The sequence below is a fragment of the Gadus chalcogrammus genome, chromosome 7, assembly GCF_026213295.1.
Source record: "Gadus chalcogrammus isolate NIFS_2021 chromosome 7, NIFS_Gcha_1.0, whole genome shotgun sequence".
NCBI lineage: Eukaryota > Metazoa > Chordata > Actinopteri > Gadiformes > Gadidae > Gadus > Gadus chalcogrammus.
The window spans coordinates 18735225-18748541 of NC_079418.1; the positions used below are offsets into that span (position 1 = coordinate 18735225).

A 13317-nucleotide genomic window follows, 5' to 3' on the forward strand; every position below is an offset into this window, starting at 1 on the left:
AGGGCGAGTGGAACGGCATGGTCCGCGAGCTCATCGACCACGTGAGTCCGGGCCGGTGTCCCTTCTGCGTTCACGCCTCCGAAGGGAATCAGTGAATCTGAAATGCACCGCTTCTCCCAGTGGACTGGATGGATGGTTTGGAAGTGCTGGAAAAGTGTGAAAATGAGTTATCAACGCTGTGGCTTAACGATGAGTCAGGGACGCGGGAAAAGACGTACCGCTTCCTTCCCCCGCGAATATAGGCGTTTCTTTTGTACCTTTTGAAAATGTCACATTGCCGTTCTGCCTTCTGCTTTTTATGGGTTGTTTTAAGCCCGGGCTAAATGTAGCATATATGAGCCACTGGTTCTGAGCCACTGACACAACGTGTTCCATAAGCAGAGGGCAGCTCAGCGTAGAGGATGGGATTTCAGGGCTGTATGCTCCTGCCAGGACAACCCAAATGCAAACCTGCAGCCAACAAAGGGGTACCGCGCTCGCTGTGTCGTGTGAACAGAGCTTCATATGAGTACCACAAAACGCTGCAACATGGACTGCATAGAAAATGTGCCATAAAGTTGAGCCATCTGTCCGGGATTTACATTCTTGCTGGTTGCATGGATCCAACAAGCGTACGAAGCAGTACTGTCTCATAAAGTGTGATTCCAATCCTTCATGATTTAAGATTTAAGGCTGTCTGACAGACAGCCTTAAATCTTAAATCATAAAGTGTGATTCCACTCCTTTATGATTTAAGATTTAAGGCAGTCTGTCTGCCGAGGAGTGCGTACACAAGGGTCCTACCCTCGGCCTCTATACATATAGCAAAACAGCAGACCTCCTCGACCCGTGATTAGAAAGCAGGGCATTAAAACACAAACAAAACAGGCCAACACATAATCCTGATTCTAAACCTGTCCTTTGTGGTGTGACCAGATAGCGGACCTGGCGGTGGCTCCCCTGACCATCACCTACGTCCGGGAGAAGTCCATCGACTTCTCCAAGCCCTTCATGACGCTGGGCATCAGCATCCTGTACCGTAAGCCCAACGGCACCAACCCGGGGGTGTTCTCCTTCCTCAATCCCCTGTCGCCGGACATCTGGATGTACGTGCTGCTGGCCTGCACCGGGGTCAGCTGTGTGCTGTTTGTCATCGCCAGGTAGGAGAGAGGCGGGGTGCCTGGATTAGCGAGGATTAGTGTGGAGGGATGTAAGAGAGAGGGGGGGGCGGTTTGGACATGGGGATTGAAGGAGAGAAGTGTGCGGAGAGATCTAGAGGTCGGGTTATGAACGAGGGCAACGGCAGATAGAACGACAGGAAAGGTTGAGTTGTCCAGTGCTGCTCTCCGAAGAACTGCCAGAACTTATTTACTTTAACATACAGGCACTATACTTGGGTATATGTTTTATAAATATATCTATATATATATGCATAATCCTGATTGAGGCAAAGCAGATGTAATTTGGATTTGTGGAACCAACATGATTGCTCTTAAGAAATATCGTTATCAAGTCCCGCCACCTTAGTGCAAGTATTTTCGTTGTTATTTAGAAGCACCACGTGTAAGCTGCCACTAAATCTCCGCCTCAATCATGGTTTGCTTTGACTTGAGAACTAAACCAGCGAGAAATAAATTGCTTTCTGGGACCAAAATCTGAATGCACTCGGTTTTTCATCTTCAATCAAATTGGACTGGATGCTAGTGTGTATTATTATACGTGGGGATTCTATAAATCGACCAATAATACCATACATCATTTCTGCTGTTGTCTCTTGTGTCTTCCTTCATAAACCGAACACTAACACTATAATCATTTCTGCTGTTGTCTCTTATATCTTCTTACATAAATCAACCACTTATATCAAACATAATTTCTCTGTTGTCACTTCTGTCTTCGCCAATAAACCTAACGATAATACTAAAATAGTTTATCCTGTTGTCACTTCTGTCTTCTTTACAAAAAGCGACCAATAATACCATATATCATTTTTAATGTTGTCCCTTCTGTCTTCCCTCATAAACTTAACAACATGACTATAATCATTTCTGCTGTTGTCTCTTCTGTCTTCTTCCATAAATCTACCAATTATATCATACATAATTTCTGCTGTTGTCACTTCTGTCTTCTTTACAAAAAACTACCAATAATACCATATATCATTTCTAAGGTTCCTTTTCTGTCTTCCCTCATAAACGTAACAAACACTATAATCATTTCTGCTGTTGCCTCTTGTGTCTTCTTCCATAAATCGACCAATTATTTCATACATCATCTGTACTGTTGTCCCTCTGTCTTCCTCCATAAATCAAACAACATGACTATAATAGTTTGTCCTGTTGTCTCTTCTGTCTTCTTCCATAAATCCTTTCCTCTTCTTCCCCCCCCCCCCCCCCTCAGGTTCACTCCCTACGAGTGGTACAACCCCCACCCATGCAACCCGTCCTCCACCCTGATCGAGAACAACTTCACGCTGCTCAACAGCTTCTGGTTTGGCGTTGGGGCTCTCATGCGACAAGGTATTCAGGAGACAGGGTCACCTGCCGCCCCCCCCCCCCCCCCCCCCCCCCCGCCCTCCCAGGGGTCGACCACACCCCTGAGCTACATCCATCTGTTAGCTAAACGTCTGTGCGTCACACCATCCAACCCTCTGTCAGGGTGGTCTGCTGAACTCTGTGCAGGGGGCAGCAGAGAGTCTAGTGGTGCCTGCTAATCCTCAGCAAACACACCGTTCACATCCAATTCACCGTGACTCCCCGGCCACACACGGCTCACCGCCAGCACCACCAACGCTGCACCCCGATGGAGGCTGGAGCTGGAGCTCAATGAACGCCTGCTTTTATCTACCTCAGAGAGAGAGAGAGAGAGGGGGGGGAGGGGGGGGGGGGGGGGGGAGGGGGAGAGAGAGAGAGAGAGAGAGAGAGAGAGAGAGAGAGAGAGAGAGGGGGAGAGAGAGAGGGGGAGAGAGAGAGGGGGAGAGAGAAATAGGGGGGGGGGAGAGGGGGGGGAAAGAGAGAGACAGAGGGAGAGAGAGAGAGAGAGAAAGAGAGGGGAGACTTAAAGGGAGAGTGAATAAGAGAGAGACTGAGAGGGGGAGAGAGAGAGAGAATGGGGGGAGAGAGAGAGAGGGAGAGAGAGAGGGGAGACTTTAAGGGAGAGAGACGGAGTGTGAGAGAGGAAGGGAAAGAGAGACAAACAGAGCGAGAGAGAGTAAGAGAAAGAGAGAGAGAGAGAGAGAGAGAGAGAGAGAGAGAGAGAGAGAGAGAGAGAGAGAGAGAGAGAGAGATTGATATGATATACCAGCTCCCTGGTGCCGGTGCTTTGAGGGTAGTTTACAGTGGCCTTGGGCGTTCTGCAGGGTGCAGTGTGTTCTGACAGTAACCACTACCTTGGATACATGGCAGTTCAGATGATGCTGTCTATCACCCCAAACGCCCTTTCTTCAGGCATTGGCCTATAAACGATGGCACATGTTCAGAGAACACGGACATATGTTCAGGAAACATGGAAAGGTATCCCTTAAAGTTTCCTCCTGAAATTAAACCTCTACCTAAATGTAGAGATATTTATAGTTCCACGATTATTTGCGCTGTCCTGACGCTCCTATTGAAACCTACCTGCTTCTTTCAAATTAAACTCTAAAAAGACTCCTTAGTTACATCTATACCAGGCAAGCCATTCTTTCTCACAAGAGGCTGTAAGAAGCTTAATTTCTTTCTCACAGCCTCTTACTGTAAATATGAGTTGTTAAACCCCCATGGCAGCTGTAGAAAACATGGCCATTTTAGGAAAAATCAAATACTCAGACTGGGGGGGAAATCCATGTATTAGGGTAAACCTATTTGTTTTAGCTGTGAAGGACTATGGATTTCATAATTTTGCCCATTTCCTACCTTATGCTACTATCTGGAGCACACACACACACACACACACAAACACACACACACACACACACACACACACACACATACACACACACACACACACACACACACACACACACACACACACACACACACACACACACACACACACACACACACACACACACACACACACACAGGTACACACACACACACACACACACACACACACACACACACACACACACACACACACACACACACACACACACACACACACACACACACACACACACACACACACACACACACACACACACACACACAGTCACATCAATACCCATAAAACTAGTCCAATTCCAAACTAAAACAACTATACCACTGCAATTCTGATCGCTCCTGTTACCCCGCTGAGCTAACAACCAGCATATTGGATGAAGGATGAAAGGCTAACAAGCGCCAACATCCACATAGCCCTAACTTATTAGCTCAGCAACAACCGTGTTCCCAGCGTGCCGCTCCACCATCTCCCTGTCGCTCTGTGCCCAGGCTCGGAGCTCATGCCCAAGGCTCTGTCCACGCGCATCGTGGGGGGCATCTGGTGGTTCTTCACCCTCATCATCATCTCCTCCTACACGGCCAACCTGGCCGCCTTCCTCACCGTGGAGCGCATGGACGCGCCCATCGACTCAGCCGACGACCTGGCCAAGCAGACCAGGATAGAGTACGGCGCGGTGAGGGACGGCTCAACCATGACCTTCTTCAAGGTAGGGTCCGGACACGGGTGGTTTTAGGTGGGGTCGGTCTGCGGGGTGTCTGGATGCTCCAAAACCCTCTTGAGCTAGACAGCCCTGAGAGCAGGTGCTGGAGACTCTGGCGTTTTTCTATTTTGTCGATAGAATGTTGCAAATGATTTCAGATGTCCATTACAAGTAAGCAGGGCCCAAAGGGATTTGCAGGCTTTACTGTACTCAAGTCAACTGCAATAGTTATGTTTATATAATACTGTAGTATTTGAATTACAAATTACAATCGATATGTGGAACTTGTTAAAAACCTTTTATTTTTTGTGACTTTGTGGCATCTGTTGTTGAATATCTATCTGTATGTCAATCACAGACCTTTGTTTTGGTTTCAAATTAGTTTCACAATAGGTTCATCATTGCATGATTAGTTTGGTGATTGTGTGTTTAGGAATATATAAGTCACGCTTTATGGTCTCTCGTCTCCATACCAACACTCGCTGTCCCCCCGTGCCCTGTCATGCATATGCTGTGAAGATAGGCATGAATAGCAGCATAATTAGCATTGTTTATTTCCCTTCAGCCCTCAGAAGGTGTGTCTGCTTAGGTGCTAACTGCACTTCAACCAAACTCTCTCTTTAGATTAAGCTTGAATCAACTCACATGCACGCATGCACGACCACTGCCGACAACGACAACAGCAACAAACATCAGCAACAACAGTTATCAAAAATATGCAAATGTTGTTTACTCTGAAATCAGTGCAATGGTAATATATTTTCAGCAATGGGAACATCTGCAAAATGTGCTGATACAAACACACACAACACACACACACACACACACACACACACACACACACACACACACACACACACACACACACACACACACACACACACATGCACATGCAAACATACACATACGCACACACATGCCAAACAAACACAAATATACACACACACACACACAAACACGCACACACAACCAGAACTCCTGCTGGGGCCAATCTGACCTAAATAATGATAGGCAGGGGGGTTAAGGGAGAGCCTTTAAAAATATGTACTTTTTTTATAAATCACTGTTTCAAAGCCCAGCGTGCATCTGCGTTATCTTAGGTTTAATCTTGTATCCAGCAGTCTTTCTATGTTAGCGCAAAACTTTAAATAATTAATCAAAAGTCTGATTTGTGAGTGACTACCTTAGATCAGTATGAGGCATACTCGTAGCAACTTTCCTTGGCCATGGCTTCACTCGCTACCCCCTCCCTCCCTCCCTCACTTGTCGCCAACCCGTCCTGCATCCTGGTGGCCCAGCATGGGTGATCCGCATGGGGCTTCATCCCCACAGATTGCCGGCTGTGATTATGGCTGCCTGGATGGGAGGAAACAGACAGCGTTGATGGCCCAAACAAATTGAATCAGCCTGGGAAGATTTAGATTGCAGCTGTCCCATTTTTTCCCTTGAATTTCTCCTTACTTAGCAAGAAGAAATGTATACACACACACACACACACACACACACACACACACACACACACACACACACACACACACACACACACACACACACACACACCTACACACACAAACACACACACACACTTATACACACACAGACACGCATACGCACACACCCGCACACAAATGAAATGCACAGAGAGAGACACATAGTTTATAAATGCAAAGGATAATTTGTGTTAATTGGTGTAACTAACTAGATGTCATGCATTTGTCATCATATACATATTTCCATCTGCATCTAAAAATAGAGGGTTAAAAAATAACCTCTAAAAATAGAGGGTTAAAAAATAACCTTTAACAGTTCTACAAAGGCGCAAACCCATGCAGTGTCTTCCAATGCATTTTCTTGCATCAGAAATCAAAGATCTCCACCTATGAGAAGATGTGGGCCTTCATGAGCAGCAGGAAGAACACAGCGCTGGTGAAGAACAACCGCGAGGGCATCACGCGCGTGCTCACCACTGACTACGCCATGCTCATGGAGTCCACCAGCATCGAGTACATCAGCCAGAGGAACTGCAACCTCACGCAGATCGGAGGCCTCATCGACTCCAAGGGCTACGGGGTGGGGACGCCCATAGGTGAGGAGGAAACGTCAGATCACAGGAGAGGCCCTCATCACGGTGAATAATGGCACAGGTCATTAAAGGGGGCCGGTAATGGGTGATCTAATCTTGGATCAAGCCGTCCTTCTATGTTATGGCAGAACGTCTGGAGGGGGAGAAGGTTTTCGGAGAATGAGCTGGAAACCGAAAACTGAAGGTTTAGAGTTATGCCTTGTTTTTCATTTTGTTTCGGAGATATTGTACCAGGGATAAGCTGATTTGCGCATGGAGATACAACTTTCAGAAAAGGGTGTTTTATTCCTGCAGTGATCCACATGGTGTTGAATTTGAAACTTTAATTGTTTTCTAGTGCTGGCCGAGCATGTTCGCTAGGACGAGCCAATTACGTGCTTGCTGATTCCACGTTCCAGCATCATGATCGGTAGAAACAATTATGAACCAAAAGAAAGTCTCCCCGGTCCCCCAGATGTTAGCTCGTCTTCCATGATCAGAGTACAGATTATACATCTAAAGTCTGATTTGGAAGACGAGAGGTAACTTTGCGCATTGGATCGGAGACAGAAACTTTTTGAATGGAAGTCAGACGGCCACAAGCACTTCGCAAATGTTTATCGTGCGCTGAAAAGCAAACCTGATGCAAGGGCATGTTGGGCTGAAAGGTACGAAATAGTGAAGGTTCAGAAGCACTTCAGACTGTCATTCAAGCACCCTCAAATACCAGAGTCAAGGTTCTGCGGTCAATAGCCTATTGTATCCAAACTTACGCACACAGAAATCTTCTCTTGCCGTCAGCCGACTGACAAGTGCAATAATTGACCCTGCATATTGAGCTCTTTTCCCCTCTATTCTGTGTTAGGGCAACTGGCCTTGCAATCCTTAACCTTGAATCAATACAAAATGTAAATGTTGGCAATGCACTTGTGGCAAGAATGTAAATGCTGTTTTTAATATCACGAATATTGCTCCGTCCTGACCCACCCACTGAACGATAGTTATTTTATTATAACTTTATGATTGTAGGCGTAGCCGTCTAGGCTTGTCCGGTGCACGGGACAAGCCCATAAGGCGAAGCCTAGGCGTGAAATACATGAAATATAACCTCTTACACACCTACAATGAAACGCTTCCACATCCAAACCCAAGCCAGCCAGTCTCCCCCCCCCTTAGAGGCGGTTAGAGATCTCCACACGACCTATAGCGCGTCCTGCAGCTCCACCTTCTCTCTGACGTCTCCAGTGTGTCCAGCACTATCTTCTCTCTCACGTCTCCAGTGTGTCAAGCAGTAACCTTCCCTCTCCCATCCAACGCCTTCCCCTGTCCCTGTGTGTAGGTTCTCCTTACCGGGACAAGGTGACCATAGCCATCCTCCAGCTGCAGGAGGAGGGCAAGCTCCACATGATGAAGGAGAAGTGGTGGAGGGGCAACGGCTGTCCGGAGGAGGACAACAAGGAGGCCAACGCCCTGGGCGTGGAGAACATCGGGGGCATCTTCATCGTGCTGGCGGCCGGGCTGGTGCTCTCCGTGTTCGTGGCCATCGGGGAGTTCATCTACAAGGCCCGCCGCAACGCCGACATCGAGGAGGTGAGCAGGAGAGAGAGCAGGGCGTTGCTTCTGGAGGGGGGGGGGGGGGGGGACGACGACTTTGCTTACGTTACATGTTGTCTACATTCTTACCATTGGACAGAACATGCATGGAGGCATTTTAATTCCCATCGATTCTTCTTAATTATGATATGTTCTTATTTCTTATATAATTCTTATATTATATTACATTACAAGGTCAATACATGGTCCTGGCATAATGGACCTTGTGCTACTTGTTCTGCTGCTATGGCCCGCTGACACAACTAATCAATGTATATGAAGCGATGCCAAATCGTGCCATCATCAGCCAAGCTTCCATGACCTCTGCAAACCAAAAGTGGGCACTTTTGACCCGTCGTCCAATCGCGATTCACGAGGTTGGACGACGACGATGTCCGATGTGATCTGATGGATGTGATGTCACCTCTCTTCCTCCTCCGCCGCCGCCGCCACTCTGCCGTAGCCAGGCCTTCTGTTTCTTTTATGGGGTGCAGTCCCACGAGTCCCAGCGGCATGGCTCCGCCTCCTCCTCAGGCACCTCCCTGTCCACCGACCTGGAGAGCAGGGGGCTGCTGGGAGACGACCTAGAGTAGCCAAGCCCCGCCCACGCGCTCTAGAGCCTAGAGGTTGGTCACCTGTAGCCAGGTTCCTCACTACCCCCCCCCCCCTATCGCACCCCTCCCCCAACAAAAACCTACCTACCAAACTTCACCTTAACCTGGTCTAAAGGATCCCAAAACTGTCCCTCTTGACCCCAGTGACTTTTCCGTTCAGTTAACTCCCCCCCCCCCCCCCCCCCCCCGCCTCACACACACACATACACACATACCCCCTCCCCACACACACACACACCCCTCCTTGTGGTGGCTTGTGGTTGTATTTAGGAGATTGCTTATTTCCTAAGCGTAGAGTATTGTGTATTGGAAGCATGCCTGCGTATTGAGTGTATTCACCCTGCCTTCATTTGCAGTTATTGCTGCTTAAGGTGCACTTCAATGGATGAGGGCCAGGAAAATTAATCCTCTGGGTGGAAAACAAGTGCCAGCAATAAGAACCCAACTTTTGGCTTCCATTGTTGAAGTCATCTTTGTTACATCACCTAAAGATGTGTTAATTAGGCTTCAGTTAGTGAAAGGATGATTATATATTTCCACTACATAATTATTATTTCCACTAGAAATTGGTTGTAACTATTTAAACAAAGACTATCAACTGGTATAATTATATGTGTAAAATGAAAGTGGTTCTTTTGACCATACGTTGTATGGCATAACGTTTCAGTGGGTTGAAAAGATAGAGAACCCCTTTCGGCCGTTTTTATTCCTAGCCTTTTGTTCAAGGCCAGTGCACCTTATAATAAAGTCCTCACTGCCAGCACTTTAATATTAAAATGAAAACATGATAATTTTTTTCGTTTCAACCTCTCCTGAAAGGGGATTTGTGCAAACTAGTGCAATGTTAAACTGTATAAATGACTCTGTAATTACAGGGCAAAAGCAGCAGCCTTAATTGCTTGGCCAGTGTGGCACATTCCTTTGTGGCCGAGTCATTCTGCAGTACAAGGCTCTTTCTGGGAACTAGATCCAGGCAGCTGAATCAAGTATAGAGAGACAGGCAATATCAATTAATTGTATGAATTGTTTATCGCCCTTTTGCATGACCTTTTTGAAAGTTGCGTGCTTTAAAACTTCAGCATGTTCTCTGTTTATTTGGTTGGGTTGGAATCCGAAAACCCTCTTTATCAGGTAAGTTATGCAAACTCACAATTAAGGAGATATAGTGATGGCTGCACGGTAAAGAGACAGCTCCTACGGCCAACATGATAACATGGTGACTTTGGCACAAGGTTGCAAATCTACACAATGTAATTTGACATGTCCCACCTTCTGAATTCACAGCATTCTGCTTGCAGAGGTCACATATTCAAAAGTTTTGTGTCATCGCTCTGTCAGATTTTAATGTAAACAAATGACGCTATAAAACTCATCAGCAGCTAATATAAACCAATGGTTTTTTAAATCTTGCGTTATTGTTTTGCCTTCTTGGCCAGGAGAGGGGAGAAAAGTGCACGGTTCATTAATCGTTAACCATTAATCAGCAACCCTCCCCAGGCTTTTCCTGCGTTTTCTTGAGACCTCCAATACACATCAGCCAGCACACCCCATAACTGTAATAGAGTGCCTCAACGCCTAAGTCTAAATTGCTGTCCCTCTTTTTTTTTTGGTAGTGCGAGTCTTTAACTGCCATCATGGAAGAGCTGGGTCTCAACATTCAGTGTTGCAAACCCAGCAAGAAGAGCTCTCCTCTCTCCAGCGGCAGGGCAGAGTCCCACTGCATATTCTGTCAACCCCCGCCCGTTCAGAGGGAGGCGCGGACGGGATGCTGCAGCACCTGAATCCATACGCTCCCAGAAGGAAGACGGGATGAGAGACTGTTATGTTAAATGCCATTGAGCGTTCCTCAGCTGTGTTTGTGAGCTGTGTTATGGTATAAAAATCAATGTGCAATCTTCATCAACACCGCCCCCCCCCCCCATCCACTCCCCCCCCCCCCCCCCCCCCCCCCCCCCTCTTCTCCCCCTACAGCTGAATGTTTATAGATGTATGTAATGTACAGGAATAGGCATCACAAGTAGGTTTCAATGTGTGTGGTGCATTTGACTTGAGGCTTGAGAGAACGAGGGACAGATGGAAGGTGAGGTTCCTCGTGTCCCCTTGTGCTCCTGTTAGTGTACGGCCACATACCGTTCTGAGCAGAGGGAGGGCATCGGAGCAGGCATCATTTGTAGACGTCCCCCTCACAGGACTTTGTTACCACTGTACTGTTTTCAGAGTAAACAACTTTTGCATATTTGTGAAGACTTTTGTCCTACTGGATTGTTGGTACGATTTGCGATAGCAATCTTGTGTGTGTCATTCTGTGTGTGTGTGTGTGTGTGTGTGTGTGTGTGTGTGTGTGTGTGTGTGTGTGTGTGTGTGTGTGTGTGTGTGTGTGTGTGTGTGTGTGTGTGTGTGTGTGTGTGTGTGCTATATGGGAAGGGTAATGGGAAGGGTAAAACATGGTGCTGTACCACAGGAAAGCTGAATACTTCCATCGCTGAATACTTCCATCCCTTTTTGGTATAAATACACACGTTCACCCCCCTACTTTCAATTCCTTATCCTCTGTGCAGTGCATGTCGATCCCCCTCCTGTATTTGCCAAATTACTGCCAGTCCTTTAGGTCTATTTCTACCTGCTGAGCCAGGCCAAGGTGAAAAAGAAATGGAACAGGAGGGGAGAGGCAAATGTGGAGAATTACACCCTGTTCCTTCCGGCTCCTTGTTCCCTCCACCTTTCCCTTATCTCGTTCTGCTTTTCTAGATATCTCCCTCGCCCCCCTCCCGCCCTATCCCCCATCACCTTTGTTTTAACACCAATCCAATCTTTACCACCCCCTCTCAGATGCTCCAGCTACTCCTTAGTGCTCTTTTCGACCTGTACCCCCCCCCACCTAACCCTCCCACTCTCAGTGGATGTGTCTGAGCCTCCATGCAAAGCCTGACAAAAAGACAACACACCAGTGGGGGAAACAGCAGCATTGGAATTGTCCTGGGAAAGGATTGCAAAAGCAGTTTTTGTTTAACCCAGGGCGGGACGCCCACTGAAAACCCATCGGGATAAGTAGCGATGGATTTATGGCATGTTGCTGTGTGAGCGATATCATGGTGATTTATGCCCGCATGGAAGTTTTTACTATCACACAAGCTATTGGCTCAGAAAACACACGGAGGAACTCAAATGTAGTTGGACTATGAGAGAGATGGAAATAAAGGAGAAATAAATAGAAAGAAAGAGAGATAGACTGAGCCTTGACTACAGAACTCCTGAACAGACATTACGTTACACTTTTGTAAATTAACCGACTTGCGATTATATCTATACAATCAGTCAATTAAATAAAATACCAAACCTGTAATAATAAATAACATCAATGACTGCAAACATATTCTGGAAAATATAAACTTCCAGAAGGATTTAACGTTTCACTTGGTGGGGTTGATTGCGTGTGTGTGTGTGTGTGTGTGTGTGTGTGTGTGTGTGTGTGTGTGTGTGTGTGTGTGTGTGTGTGTGTGTGTGTGTGTGTGTGTGTGTGTGTGTGTGTGTGTGTGTGTGTGTGTGTGTGTGTGTGTGTGTGTGTGTGTGTGTGTGTGTGTGTGTTTTTATGCATGCTAACAGTCCGCCCAGGCTTTTCTTAATCTCTCCTTGTAATGAGTTTTCTCTTTTTTGGTATTGAGATTAATTCTTGGATTGGGCTGTGGCCAATGTAATAGCAGTTAGGTCCCTCTAATCTCCTGAGCCCATAATTCTTAATCAAAACCAAAGTCAGTATTTATTTTTATCATTATCTAATCCGCCATGAACGAGGCCATGGATTATGTCTGGCCGCTGCTCTGAGTCACTTCCTCCATGAGCACCTGAAGACCGTTCCAGAATCTCACCACCTTCATGTCATTCAAGAAACATGAAGACATCAGAGGTTAGGTGACCTGGAACCCAGAGAAGCAAGAGAGATAAAAGACAACAACATCTAAAAGATTCATCACAAGAATATTTTAATGATGATGACCCTAAACATCACACAGGCACGCACGCACGCACGCAAGCACATGAACACAAAGGAAGAAAAACAACGTTATCTTATGCTAATTAGGCTGCTAATTATTAGATTCTGTGTGATGAAATCAAGTGAAAGAAAATTCATGCAAAGAAATAGAAAATTAGGGCACAAGAAATGTATTTGCCTCCCCACACTTTTACCACAAGCATTTTTATATATTAAAAATACCATTGCTTGGATCTATACGCGCTCTAATTAGATCTCTATATGAATGTATTTGAAGTGCTGAGAGCATTGAGGCATATGAGAGGGATTGCAGGAGAATTGCAATCCCGCTCCCTAACCCTCTTCTGTTGCTTTAACCCTTTAAAAGTACAAAAAGGAAACAAACACCCGGTACTCTTTTTTTAAGGAAACCGAACTCGTTTTCAGACATCTGTCCATCATACCATTAGACATT

The 13317-nt window shown here is 46.4% G+C and overlaps 1 protein-coding gene across 1 annotated transcript in view; it reads left to right on the forward strand.

Annotated features, from left to right (window-relative positions):
* LOC130386036 (glutamate receptor ionotropic, kainate 1-like) overlaps positions 1–11782 on the forward strand; it is a 30174-nt gene extending 18392 nt beyond the window's left edge. Inside the window, exons 11-19 of the mRNA XM_056594822.1 lie at positions 1–41; positions 916–1139; positions 2380–2498; positions 4392–4609; positions 6464–6689; positions 8005–8255; positions 10486–10527; positions 11493–11563; positions 11770–11782. The exon at positions 1–41 is cut by the window's left edge and continues 163 nt beyond it. Coding sequence (XP_056450797.1) covers positions 1–41; positions 916–1139; positions 2380–2498; positions 4392–4609; positions 6464–6689; positions 8005–8255; positions 10486–10527; positions 11493–11563; positions 11770–11782 — 1205 coding nt within the window. The remainder of the gene's footprint in view (positions 42–915; positions 1140–2379; positions 2499–4391; positions 4610–6463; positions 6690–8004; positions 8256–10485; positions 10528–11492; positions 11564–11769) is intronic.
* Positions 11783–13317: the final 1535 nt, after the last annotated feature.